This window comes from Petaurus breviceps, unplaced genomic scaffold (genome assembly GCF_028583685.1).
Source record: "Petaurus breviceps papuanus isolate PSGF00001 unplaced genomic scaffold, PetGlider_PUasm1.0 84, whole genome shotgun sequence".
In the NCBI taxonomy this organism is placed as follows: domain Eukaryota; kingdom Metazoa; phylum Chordata; class Mammalia; order Diprotodontia; family Petauridae; genus Petaurus; species Petaurus breviceps.
In genome coordinates, this window is record NW_027186645.1 from 15580519 (window position 1) to 15595286 (window position 14768).

At 38.4% G+C, this 14768-nt stretch overlaps 1 protein-coding gene across 8 annotated transcripts in view; it reads right to left on the minus strand.

Annotated features, from left to right (window-relative positions):
* The window catches only part of CTTNBP2 (cortactin binding protein 2), a 201426-nt gene that overhangs the window by 49901 nt on the left and 136757 nt on the right, over positions 1–14768 (minus strand). For all 8 annotated transcript variants that reach the window (XM_069107092.1, XM_069107095.1, XM_069107091.1 and 5 more), the window contains 2 exons: positions 4672–4824; positions 1929–2116 (listed from right to left, as the gene is read on the minus strand). In XM_069107092.1, the coding sequence (XP_068963193.1) occupies positions 1929–2116; positions 4672–4824 (341 nt within the window). The remainder of the gene's footprint in view (positions 1–1928; positions 2117–4671; positions 4825–14768) is intronic.

Below are 14768 nucleotides of genomic sequence, written 5' to 3' on the forward strand. Positions count from 1 at the left end.
CAGCTTTCTTACATGATGGAGAGAGAGTGTAAGAAGAAATTAATACCAAGAAGCAGCTGAATGCCATTAAGATTTGTTCCATTTATCTTAAGGCAGACTTCTTAACCTGAGGTATGTGAATTTTTTTTTTAATTTTGATAACTGTATTACAATATAATTGCTTTGTAATACTGTATGTTTTATTTTGTGCAGTCAAAAGATGATTCTGAGAAGGGCTCCACAGGCCTTGCCAGACTGCCAATGGGGTCCAGGACCCAGAAAAGTTTAAGAAACCCCCTCCTCACTCCCACCCCATACCCCTATCTAAGGTTGTTGATATGCTACACAGTTGCCATTCATTCTTATATGTTTTCCTCCAGAATGAATTTTATTAATCTATCTGACCTGCTTCTTTTGCAAATGAAAAATACTGCCGGTCTCTCTCTCTCTCTCTCTCTCTCTCTCTCTCTTTCTCTCTGAATGTCTCTCCTTCTTCCCCCTTTTCATCCTCCAATCATTCAGACACAATGGAATAGAGAGCAGTATATGAAGCTTGGAACTGTCTTTAAAAAAAAAAAAGCCAGCATTTCTCTTATTGCCTGAAATAATGCCAACACTGCAGGATGAAATCTGGCCTATTCAGTATGTGGGCATGTGACTTGAAGCAATGTAATTCATATTTTAATCATGATGAGGCTGTAAGAATATCAATAACAGGGGGACCTCAGACACATGCTCCTAATCTCTGTCCACCTGGTTTGCACGTTTGTAGTGCCTTTGGTCATAAGCAATAAAATCCTCGTTGGGCAATCAATCTTCTGGTGGGAAGCACTTTCTAATAAAAATGCTAATTTTTTGAGCAGCAATTGTATCTTTTTCATGATGCCTAAGACTAAGAGAACTGCAGAACTATTAGTTCACATAACAAAATCTTACTTTCATTGTTTATATAGTTGAATCCAGCCCTGTGCCCTCAGGCTAAACTCTAAGGCTATATCGCCCCTTCCTATAACATTTAGAGGCATTTTTTATGGAACACTAAAATATGACATTCTATAAATATGGATTTCATTGAAGGACTGCATAATTTCTGGTCATATTACTGCAGCTCACTGAGCAAACTGAATGGTGATGAAATCTAACAAAATCAGTTGGCTTAATTTCAAATTGAGAGCAGTGAGGACATGATAAAAATGTTGTTTAAAAATTAATGTACACATGTAATGTGTATTTTTAAATTTTTATTTTTTGGTCCAAATTTGTGATTTTATCATTGTAGGGAACTCCATCAAGTGATGTAGATAGATAATCTCTTTGCAACTTCTAGTCCAAGGGTGTGGAAACTTGTGGCCTCGAGGTCACATGTGGCCCTCTAGGTCAACTGTGGCCCTTGAACTGAATCCAAACTTCTCAGAACAAATCCCCTTAAAGGTTTTGCTCTGTAAAACTTGGACTCAGTCAAAAGGCTGCATCTGAGGACCTAGAAGGCCACATGTGGCCTCAAGGCCACAGGTCCCCCCCCCCCCCGCCCGTCTAGTCTAACTAATCTGCCTGGGGCACTGAGAAATTAAATGAATAAAGTGCCCATCATTGCATAGCAAGTATATAATAGAACCTGAACTTGAATCAGTATCTTTCTTCTTGCCTCCAAGACTGGCTCCCTAACAATTATGCTATAATGCTTCTCAAGCAGCATGCATGCATGTATGTGGTGTGTGTGTGTGTATGTGAAATGATTTCTGTATATGTACAGAAATGTATTTTATACACATGTATAATTCTACATACATGGATGTATTTTCATGGCACAATTCATATATTAAAATAAAGGAAATATAGTACAAACTTTCTTATGATTTGGTTAATTAGAGATCACAAGCCTAACTAAGCTTCATTCAGAACCCTGGACATTAGATAGGCCAATGTGTTAACTGCTCCTTCTCCGTTACCTTATTCATAACTTTCCTTCTTAAAAACCTCTGTAGTAAGCCATGCATTGGCTCTCCATCCCATCTCAGCTGAACCCAGCGGAAATGTTGCTGGACCAACAAATCAGAGCCCTGGAGACGGGATTTGGCAATTGTCCCCATCAGAAAGCAGTTCTCATGAAAGTAATAGGACTCAGAGGTTCCATTTCCTAAAAATGAACCAAAAGTAACAGGGATATAACAATCAAGTTTCATACAGGCCACAATATGGAAAAAAAAATGCAAGGTTAGGGCAGAGTCAAGATGGTGGAGTAGAAGCAGGACCTCCCTGCTGCTCCGGCTTCCACCTTCCCCAATCCATGTTAAAAGGGGACTCTAAACAAATTTTGGAGCTGCAGAACCCACAAAATGACACAGAGAAGTTAACTTCCCACTGAGGACAGCCTGGCAGGAATTGGCCAGCTCAGTGCTCTGGGAGCACAGCCCAGCCCCATGCCAAGGCTTTAGCCCCAGGGTGGGCCTGACCAACCAACAGCCAGAGCCACTCCAGATCAGCAGCATCTGTGGCCGTTTCCAGATTTATCAACACACAGATGCAAAGGACAAAGTGAGAGGTCAGTGCAGTCTGGACTTTGGGACCCAAGTGGGAGTGCGTGGCTTTTGCCCCGGAGTCAAGAAGCCGCTGAGACCCGGCCATAGAGGACCTTAAGAAGCAGATAAGAGAAGTGGAGGAAAAATTGGGAAGAGAAATGAGAATGATGCAAGAAAATTATGAAATGAGAGTCAACAGCCTGACTGAGGAAAATAACACCTTAAAAAAATAAACTAACTCAAATGACAAAAGAGGCTCAAAAAGGCAATGAGGAGAAGAATGCCTTAAAAAGTCAAATTTGCCAGATAAAAAAAGAATCTCAAAAGCTCAATGAGGAGAATCATTGCTGCAGAATTAGATTGGAGCAAATGGAAGCTAATGACTTTATGAGAAATCAAGATGTTGTTAAACAGAGCCAAACAAATGAAAGAATAGAAGGCAATGTGAAATATCTCACGGGAAAAACCACTGATCTGGAAAATAGATCCATGAGAGATAATTTTAAAATTATTGGACTGCCTGAAAGCCATGATCAAAGTAAGAACCTAGAAATCATCCTCCAGGAAGTTCTCAAAGAAAACTGCCCTGATGTTTTAGAACCAGAGGGCAAAATAAGAGGTTGAAAGAATCCACTGATCACCTCCTGAAAAAAGATCCCAAAAAGAAAACTCCTAGGAATATTATAGCCAGGTTCTGGAATTCCCAGATTAAGGAGAGAATATTACAAGCAGCCAGGAAGAAACAATTTGAATATTGTGGAAACACAATCAGGATAACCCAGGATCTGGCAGCTTCTACACCGAGGGATTGAATAGCTTGGAATATGATATTCCAGAGGTCAAAGGAGCTGGGATTAAAACCAAGAGTCACCTACCCAGCAAAACTGAGTATCATGTTTCAGGGGAAAATATGGTCATTCAGTGGGATAGAGGACTTTCAAGCATTCTGCTGAAAAAACCAGAGTTGAACAGAAAATCTGACATTCAGATATAAGAAGCAAGAGAAGCATGAGAAGGTAAATAGGGAAAAGATATCATAAGGAACTTATCAAAGTTGAACTATTAATATTCCTACGTGGAAAAACAATAATTTTAACTTATGAAACTTTTCTCAGCAGTTGAAGGGAATAGAAATATATATGTCTATATATGAGGGTATATGGGCATATGAATACATATGTGAATGTATGTATATATGTTTGCAGGTATACATAGATAGAGGGCACAGGACCAATTTAATAGGAAGGGATGATACTTAAAATGTGAAAGTAAGAGGTGAGAGAGGAATATAATGAGAGGAGATGGGGAGAGACAGAATGGGGTAAACTATCTCATATAGAAGAGGCAAGGGAAAATGATCACAATGGAGGGGAATACGAAGGCAAAAGGGAATGGGTCAACCTTATTCCCATTGAATTTGGCTTGAGGAGGGAATGAAATACACACTAAATAGGGTATCCCACCCTCCAGGAGAGTAGGGGGGAAGGGGATGAGAGAGGGGATGATGGAAGCGAGGGCAGGCTGGGGGGGAAGGGAAGTTGGAAGCACCCACTTTTGAAAAGGGACAGGATCAAAGCAGAGAAAAGAACAAGTGGGAGGTGGGATAGGAGGGAGGGAAATACAGTCAGTCTTTTACAATATATCTACTATGTTATTGTTTCACATTAGCCACACATGTACAACCTATACTGAACTGCTTATCTTCCCAGTAAGGGTGGGTGACAAGGGAGGAAGGGAATGAATCTGGAATTCAAAGTTTTAAAATCAAATACATATGTATATATGTACATATATATGCATATATGTATATATACATACTATTATTAATACTATTTTACATGTAATTGGGAAATAAGATATATAGGCACTGGGGCATAGAGATCCACTGGAAAAGTCGAAAGGGGTATGGGAGAAAATATGGGAGAGAGCAGATTGGAGGAGGGGATATCCTGTGGGACTGCTATTTTGGGGAGGTGGGTAGGGGAAAAACGGGGAGAAAATATGTAACTCAAAATCTGGTGGAAATGAATGATGTAAATCAGAAGTTAATAAAGCATTTGAAAAAAAATGCAAGGTTATCCATTAAAATAAGAATAGACATTTAAATGATCACATGGACTATTAGGAACCAAATGGAAGGAGATAAAGGTTTCCTGATTTGTTTTCCCTTTACCTTTTAGAAAAGTACAGGGGTTTTCAGTGCCACGATTTTCAAGTGGTGCCAGAAAGTCTCCCAATAGTTCAGATAATGAAGCTTTTTCCAAATTCTCCAAGACAATGATGACTTTCTTATTTACAGGAGGCTGTTTCACTGGGATAAGACAAGCTATGAGAAATTGAACAATAAAGGAATGAAAGATTTAATAAATTGGAGAGCAAAAAAAAGTATCAAAGAGAAAAAAGAGATGCAAAAATACAGTCATTGGCCCCCCTTCACAAAGAATAAACAAATACTATGAGGGGTGGCTAGGTGGTGCAGTGGGTATAGCACCAGCCCTGGAGTCAGGAGGACCTGAGTTCAAAAACGACCTCAGACACTTAATACAAAAACTAGCTGTGTGATCTTGGGCAAGTCACTTAACCTCAACTGCCCTCCAAAAAGCAAAAAAAAAAAAAAATACTATGGTAGACTAAGTGTCACAGTGCATAGAGCACTGGCCTTGAAGTCAGGAAGAATCATCTTTCATCATTAAGTCAGACACTTAATAATAGCTTTGTTACCTTGGGCAAGTCACTTAACCATGTTTGTCTCAACTCCTCATCTGTAAAATGAACTGGAGAAGGAAATGGCAAGCAGCTCCAGTATCTCTGCCAAGAAAACCCCAAATGGGGTTACAAAACGTCTCAACAACAACATGGTGTAGTAGAAAGGGCATTCAGTTGTGAATCACAAGTCTGAAGTTCATTACCCAACTCTGCTGCTACATATGTGACATGAGACTTTACAAGTCTCATAACCAGGTTGGTGTCAATTTTCTTATCTGTAAAATCAATGACGTTAAGAACCAATTAATTAAAAAAAAAACTTAAGGATTTACTATGTTCTAGGCACTGCTTTATAAATATGATCTCATTTAATTCTCACAACTACCCTGGGAGGCAGGGGATGTTATTATACTCATTTTACAGTTGAGGAAACTGAGGTAAACATAGATTAAGTGACCAGTTGAAGATCACAGAGCTAGAGTCTGACACTGGATTTGATCTCGAGTGTTCCTGACTCAGGCCCAGCATTGTGCTATCTAGGTGTCCAGGTGTGGGTGGGGAAACAGAACTGTGTATGAGATACTGTCAGATTTGTGCTTTAGGGAAATCACTTCGGCAGTTGAGTGGAGCATGGTTCAGGGAGGGGAAATATTTGAGGTAGACAGACCCACAAGGAGATGCTGCAATAATCCAGGTGAGAGGTGATGAGAACTTATAGAGGACATATATGATATAAAACTGTAGATTTAGAGCTGGAAGGGACCTCTGAGGTCACCTACTTCAGTCTCATTTTACAAACGATGAAATGGAGACTTGGGGTGGAGAATTAAGTGATTTTTTTTCAAACTCTTGTTAATAGTAAGAGGAACAGTCAGGATTGAAATCCCTGTAGGTCCTCTGACTTTGAAATCTTCACTGAGCTGAATAACATAAGAAATCCATTTTAATCTATGGTTTTTTTTTTTTTTCAATACATTCAGTTAAATTCACCAAGCACTGACTAAGGGAAAGGCACTGTGCTAGTAAAACACTGAGGGCACAAAGTATCAATGCTGAAACAAGACAGTTCAGAGAATTCAAGTTCCTTGAAACCATAAGTTATTGGATTTTTGCCTTTATACTTTGTACCCAGGGAAAGAAGAATCCGAGAAATTAAGAGATTGTCATTAAACCACACAACTAGTTTTGGTGGAGGCAGGATTAGATTTTGCATTCCAGGGGTATTCTCTCTATTGTATGCCTTAACAAAAATGTCTGTTTATATATGTATGTATGCACATGCATATATGTAATTCAAAAGAAAAAGGGAAGATAAACCTGCTACATATTAATCCAAAATGAAATAGTTAAATAACTACAAAATGAATACTTTATGTAGGAAATAGATTAACTGAAAATACATGTAAGTTATATATATATACATATATGATAAAATAGCTTTCTTATCAGTAAAAGATTCTGAAAAATAAAAATTAAAAATTTTGTTTTGAAGCTTGAGAGCCTTTACTTAGCTAATGTTCCCTAATAAAAAGAAAAGAAAGATCCACTTGAAGATGTGAAGGATCATCCTGTATTGTTGCAAGAAGCCAATAATCACCTATTCTATATTCTTGATATTTTGCTAATAATTCACTTTCACGTTCACAAGAACTCCTTGGGCCCAAGCCTGAAATAGCTTTTTGATTTTTATCAAGTTCCCAGAAAAAAAAATCTTCACAATCTCAAAAAATGCCTGGTTGCTCCCAAATTTGATTTGTATTCGGCAGCAGGCCATCACGTGAGCGTCTGCTATGTGACTGATGAAATTATTTTCATCATAAATACTAGAGCAGTGAGACTGCTGTTAAGGTTCTAATTCTTAAGAGACCATGATATTTTCTAAAGATAACATTCATTACGGAGATGCAATGAACCTGTAAGTATAAATAAGCTATTAATTTTAATGAATTTTAAGCACACATAAGACTGTTTTTTAAACCTCCTAGTGACAAAACAAATCAACTCAACTCAAGAGTATATGATATTGGTTCATTTAGCCATTTATATACTTGCTCCTGGAAGCTGGAGGTCTCGGCTTAGTCTCCTCTCCCTGTACAAAATGTATGTGTCTGGTTCTCCTGGCTCATTTTCAAATGAGAATGGAGCTGCTAGAAACTGGGTGAATAGACCCATCTGGAACACATCCATAGAAACCACAGCAAGGGATGATTCATTCTAATGGTGAACACAATCAATCAAGAAGCACCTATCAATCAACCAAGAAGCTTACTATGTGCCAGGTGCTAGAGATACAAAGAAAGGTGAAAGCACAAAACAAACCTCTTTGCCCTCAAGGTGTTTACATGCTAATGGTGGAGACAACCTATAAATAAATGGGTGGATATGCAATAGATATAGGAAGAGAGATAACCTTAGACCAGGAGGTTCTTATTTGTGTCTTAGATACAAATTGTGTCATTCTTTATTTGTATCTTGGACCCCTTTGGCAGCCTGGTAATACCCACAGACCCATTCTCCAAATAAGGTTTTAAATGCACTAAATAAAATACATGGGATTTTATTATTATCATTATGGTTACATGCAACTGGGAAGTAAGATGTACAGGCACTGAGGTATGGGGATCCATCTTGCCCTACTAGAAAGTCGGAGGGGGGAACGGCAGAGGATAAAGGAGACAGCAGATTGAGGGAGGGGGTATACAGTGGGATTGCTGATTTGGGGTGGTGGGTAGGGGAGGGACAGGGAGAAAATTTATAACCCCAAATCTTGTGGAAATGAATGATGTAAACTAAAAATAAACATAAAATTTAATTAAAAATAAAGAAATAAAATACATGGGATTACTAAGGAAATCAATTATGCTGAAATAGAGTTATCAATTTATTTTTTTTAACAGCTTACAGACTCCAGGTTAAAAACCCCTGCTTTACATCATATTGCCAATGACCTACAAGCTTAATTCGAAAATTCTAAATTAAAATTTTTCTCCTCTCATCTTCAGGACTCCAACCTTACATTCTTATAGGAGATGACATCTCATTTAAGAGAACATTGAGGTTATCTGACCTGAACACCCTCAACTCCTCAACCCCTTCTTCTTCCTCTTTTTTGCTAGTCTCAGAAGAGACATTCTCTTTGCAGGCAGTCTTAAAGCTACTTTTTCTTCCTGGGTCCTTCATTCCCCTCCCTCCCTTTTCCTGGTTCATACTCCAGCAATCAAATAAATCATCCCCCTGCTCTCCAGCATCTTTGTTTTTTCTTTTTTTCCACTGGCTCTTTTTCAGCTGCCTATAAACACCCTGGTGTCCCCAACCCAAAGTAAATAAATAAAAGCATTCTCTTGACCCTTCCACCACTTCTAGGCAATGTATCATCTAAACTTCTTAAAAAAGCTATCTATACCCAATGCTTCCATAACCTTATTAGCCCCTTTTCTCTTTAACATCGTACATATGGGTGTTATCTCCACCCTAAACCCTCACCCCCAACACTCAACTGAAATCTGTTTTTCAAAGATCAGCAAACTTAATGACATTTGATCTATCACTACTTTCTTGGTTTCAGAAAAGCCACCCTTCTGGTTCTCCTCTAATTTGCTTTGCTGGTCCCAACGTTCCATCAGTGTCTGTCTGTCTGTCTTCTTTTCCTCAGCAATCTCATTAACTCCCAGGACATCAGTGATCATCTATGCAAATACCTCCCAGGTCTCTATCCTCAGAGCTGACTTCTCCCCAGAGTTCAAGGCCTGTGTCTTTACCTGCCCATAGGCTATCTCTACCTTGTTGTACTGAGGGCCCCCAAAACACAAGTTTAAAATCTTTCCTCCTAAAGATGCTCCTCTTTATTACTTCAATATTTGCCTGTGGTACCATAATTTAGCTTGTTTCCCTATCTTAACTTTGGAATTCTTTTACATTTCCTTCTCTCTCACTTCTCACATCTAATGTGTTATCAAGTCCTATCCAGTTCTAAACATCTCTCCATATGTTGCCTCCTCCTTTCCCCCACTACAAACCTAGAAAAGGTCATCATTACCATCTGCCTGGATGCTTTGACTCTCTCCTTTTCCAATTAATCTTTGAAACTTCAGTTAGTTTTAACTTTCTCACATGGAGATCTGGCCATACCAGTCCTCTGCTCAAAAATCTTCAATTGCTACCTACTGGGTCAAGAGTTCTTCTGCTTGATATTCAAGGTACTTCATTAATATCTGGCTATTCCACATTTTTTAACCTCATCTCCAATTACTCTATGCTCAAATGAACTGACTTTCTTGCCCCAACCTCCCACTCTGACACCCTTTGAGTTTTTCTTCCTGAAATCCTAGGATGATATAATTCAGATCCAGAAGAGATCTCAGAGGTCAAATAATCCAAGCTTCTAATTTTACACATCAAAAAACTGATGCTTAAGAAGGTGAAGATAACTTGTTCAAGATAAGAGAGGAGAAAATGGCAGAACTGAGGTTCTAATCCAGATTTTCTGATCCCAAATACACAGAGCTTTACCTGTGTGCCCCATGATTACTTTTGAATTGTGACCAAGATTTCTCTGTTAGGCTGCCTCCTTAGCCTGTTCTATTTTCTCTGTCAAATTTTTAGACTTCTATAGGTCCAACTTTATCCATTTCATGAAGGACAACACTCTTTCCTATTTCTGTGACCTAGGCTCATGAGTGATGCATATAGGATCCATGCACACTGTATATTTAAATGTTATTTTCTTTATGACATCTCCCTAATGATTTACATCTTGATATTTCAAAAACTACTTTTATTGGCTTGGTGGGCACCTTTAAAAGTACTGATGATGACACACTTCTCAGTGAAGAGAAAACTCTTCCCCCACCCCTTTTGTCTTTGGTGGGGGGTAGTGTGGAGAGCAGTCCATTAGCACTGGGGAAGTAGACTTTTTTAAAATCACACTCCAGAAATAGAGTCACTGAATTTAGGGTGCTAAGAATTTTTGAGGGATAAACTTTAAAAATTCAAGAGAACCAAACATCTATTGATGCAGGATCAAAAGATGTAGTATTACTCTAAGATAATTCTTAATAATATAATTATACATAATTACTAAAACTTTAACTATTCTAATAAAACGTGGTTATTTCATAAGTTCAAATTTAAATTTTTACTCTCTCTCCCCTTCTCTTTTTCTCCCTACTTCCACACCTCCCTACTCTGCATGTACACAGTTAGCATTTCAACAAAATAAAGTTATCATTTACTTCATGCTGTTGTGTAGGCATTCAGTCATGTTGGACTCTTTCTGACCCCATGGACCATTCTGTCTGTCAATGGAGCTTTCTTGGCAAAGATATTTCCTTCTCCAATGGATTAAGGGAAACAGAGGCTAAATAACTTGCCCAGGATCACATAACTATTAAGTGTCTGCGGTCACATTTGAATTCAGGTCTTCCTGACTCCCAGCTCTCTAGCCACTGAGTCACCTAGCTGCCCCCCTTATCATGTACTGTTGTATTTGGTTGGGAAAAAAAAGTATCATTCATTGTTGCATTTTTTAAAAAACCTGTCCTACTAACCCAATTCTTTATTTACCCTTAGGTAGAAATTTGACTCAATTCTATCATGCCAGCATCTTACCCAAAATGACAGAGCCATATGACTATCTCCAGACAATAGCAATGTGAGAAACTAGATGTATTAAAAAACTGAATCTCATTAGCTTAGATGATGTCTATTTTACATTTTTTCTAGAGTTTATCTTTTCCATTTTTAGTTTTTCCCCCTCAATTTTTCATTCCATCCATTTTAGATTAAGAAAAAAGAGCAATACAAAATTTCCTTTCCTTACCCAGTGAGGCAGGGAGACAAGTCTCAAGGGGTTCTCATTTCAGATGCCAAGATCCCAGCATGCTTGCATTCCTACAAATTGTCCCCCATACCTGGAATGTACTCCCTCCCCATATCTACCTGTCAGTCTTTGTCTTTCTCCAAAGCTCAGCTGAGGTCCTATCACTTTCATTATCTTCCCCATACTCCTTAGATACTAGTGCTCTCAACTTCAAATATATTTATTCTTATGCCCACTAAAATTAAGGTCCTTGATTTTTTCTGTGTCCCCAGTGTACTGAGTATAATAGATATGATGTTTGTTGAACTGAATTTCTGAAATAGTTACTAGCTGTTTTTCCCCATTCCTAATCTTTTCCCAGTCACTTTCTTCCCTTTCTCCTGGATTCTTCCTTTCTCCTTTCTTCCTCACTTATTCCCTTCCTCACCTTCCTTTCATGCCTAAGGCCCTCTCTTCAGATGAATTAAGAGTAAAGGCCAGATGGTTCTTATACAAATAGGCTTCAAATACACCCATTTGTATTCACACTTCCAGCTCTCAGAGAACATAACTATGGCTAAGTGAGACTGAACTAGCTCTCCCTCTGAAGTACAATATATGACCAAAGTAAAAAGGATTTCCAAGCAGTTCTGGGTGTTTCACCTTACTATACACCATGGCCTCCCAATAAACACATCTGATGGGGAGGTAAAGTTTAAGATCAATCAAGTCAACTAGAATTTACTAAGCACCTACTAGGTATTTGTAATGCGAATGTAAATTTTAAAGATCTTCCCTGCCCCTAGGCTAAAGTGCACCAGAAGCCTGGGGAGGGAGGCTTGTTTTTCAGTAGATACTTTTTGATTGGCCAGTGGGTCAAAAAGGTTGTTACATTCTCTGAGCCAGGAGAAGGCTATATAAGCACTGATGTGTAGCTTTGTTTTGGGACTCACTTTGAGAAGTGTTCTGTGATTTGATCTGAATTCTGGGAAGCCGTTGTTGAGAGTCCCCCGGCTTTGAAAAACCCAGATGTGGAAACCCAGATGTTGACTGGGTATGGATGTAATGGTTGGACAGTTTGGAAATCTGTCTACTTGATGTTTCTGTCTTGATAATTATGCCTGTATACTTTGAGGTTCAGGGTGCTGACCTTTTCTCCTGAACAAGGTAAACGATATATGTCTGACTGATTAAAGTAAGCTTGTTAACCCATTTTGAGTTGCTTTCCTTTAACAAAGCAGATCCAAGAACCTGTGGTAGCTGCAAACCCTGAGGACGCTTGGGGTGCTTGCTGCTACAGTATTTTACTGAGCATAAGCTAGCAGTCAATCAGTGGAGGGGAATACTTAGTAGCTGCCTACAGAACCACAAGATCACATTTTTACTGAGCATAAGCTAGCAGTCAATCAGTGGAGGGGAATACTTAGTAGCTGCCTACAGAACCACAAGATCACAGGAAGGGAAGGAACCTCCACAAACCAATACATGTAGCCAAATGAAATGACTTTAAGTAATCAATCAATATTTATTAAGCAACTACTAACGGTAGTAATAGTTCCAGGCACTGTCCTAAGAATTGTAAATAGTGAGGATTTTTAGGAAAATTACAGTAGGATTCTTTTTTCCTCTTAAGATCCTGTTCATATGCCACCCTTCTAGATGAATCCTTTTCTGATCCATCCAAAGGACTGGATTCCATCTATTTTGCATAATCCTGTAGTGTATATTCATAATTCTGTTTTTCCTAATAGATTGCAAGCTCCTTGAGGGCAGGGACTGTCTACTGTCTTAGTATCCCTAATATTTGGCCCAGAGCAGGCACATAATAAATGCTTGTTGACTGTTTGAAACTTAGTTGGGCTCCAGCTTACCATAGGACATGATCATTTACTATAATACTGGGGGAAAAAAATTAAAATAGGGCAACCCAACGAGGTTTTCCTGTCTCTTTTATTACAGAGTGGGTTAGGGAATCTGGAGTTCCCATTTCTCAGGAAGACCTAAAAAAAAAAAAGCCTGTCCTGAGTTCATATTCTACCACAGATGTGCCCTGAGCACATCACTTAACTTCACCTTCTTCATTCGTAAAATGGGGCTAATAACAGATAATAAAGGAGATAATAAAAGCACCTGCTTCACAGAGTTATTGTGAAGATCAAAGAAAATAATATGTAAGGCAGTTTGCAAACTTTTAAACTCCATGTAAATTCTATCTATTATTATTATTGTTATTTTATTTTCATTATGCAGCCTTAAGAGATTAATTTTTATCACCAGGTGGTCATTATTAGTTAGCGTGTTGCTACCCTACACTTTGAGCCTGTGCTCAACAGGATCTAGGAGCGAGAAAACAATTCCAATTCTCTTATTGGTTTTGAACTTAGCTTCCACTGAATAGTCCCTCAAATTTAACTGATTTGCAATACTCCTAAGATTCCTGCTTTTAGCATTTGTTTCTTGCCCTTACTTTCTTTCAACTTCCCTGCTACCATTCTGGATATGTCATTATTGCTTCACGGTGGGTCCCCGAAGAGCAATGTGTCCCTGACACTTACTCTTGTGGCTCACTTAATAAAGCAAGAGAGTCAATGATCCATCCCCGGGTCTCATAGCCCTTGGAAGTATTTTACCAATTTATTCCCTTTTCCCTTCAGCGTAGGAAGGTAAAGAAAGGTATACTGAGAATCTCATCAAGTCTGTGCTACAGCCCCAATTAAAATTTATAGCCCCTAAAATTCCAGTCTGTGGTTTCATCACTCTCAGTTTCTGTGAAACTTTCTTTGCTCTGCAGTTGACTGCACAAAGGACTGACTTGATGAAATTTCCTTTATAGATAGAAAAAAGAATGGTGATGTTTGACACCTGTTGCATTACTGAGATGGAGTTTTGAAAAACCAGAGTTCAAATCATGTTTTTAACATTTATCAGCTATATGATTCCTCAGTTTCTTTATCTGTAAAATGGGGATAACAGAAGTACCTACCTTACAAGACTGCTGTGAAGTTCAGATGAGAAAAGGTATATAAAGTGCTGCACAAATCTTAAGGATCTATAAAAATATTCCCCATTATTATTAATAAAAATACCCATACCCTATTCTTATGTGTAAAACACATAATTTTGCTGCATAAATACTGAAGTCAACAGTTGGAGGGTTTTTTTTCCCCATTATGTCATTCCCCTCCTCAAAAAAAAATCACTAAATCAAATCCATGTAGGTCTGCACAGGCCTTAAGGCTTTCCATCAGTTTTTCTATGAGAGGTAGCATAGTTCATTGGAAAGAACATTGGGTTTGGAATTAGAAGCCCAGCTCTGCCATTTAACTGGACAAGTGATTTAACGTCTTTGGATCTCAATTCTTTATCTGTAAAATGAAGAGGGTTAAACTAGACAGCCTCTGAAGGCCATTCAAGCTCTTACTCTATGTTCTTATCAGCGTTCTTCCCAGAATTCTTCGATATTATTTCTCAGTATCCTTCCATATGATTCCTCCACTTTAGTTAGCTTTACTGTCTCTAAAACACCATCTAAAACACTGATTCTTTTTCTGGAAAGTCTTTGCTTCCATTTTCTTTATTAGTATCATCCAGTGAATCCTTTAAAACCTAGCTTATTAGTCACATACCCCAGCAAACTCTCCTCAACTCTATCCCAAAGAAATAGCATTAAATTAATTTGCATATTGTTTTGTTTTACTTTGTAATTGTTCTTAAGTTCATAGAATCATAGCTAGAGAGCTAGAAAGGGACTTAGAGGTGTTAGACTC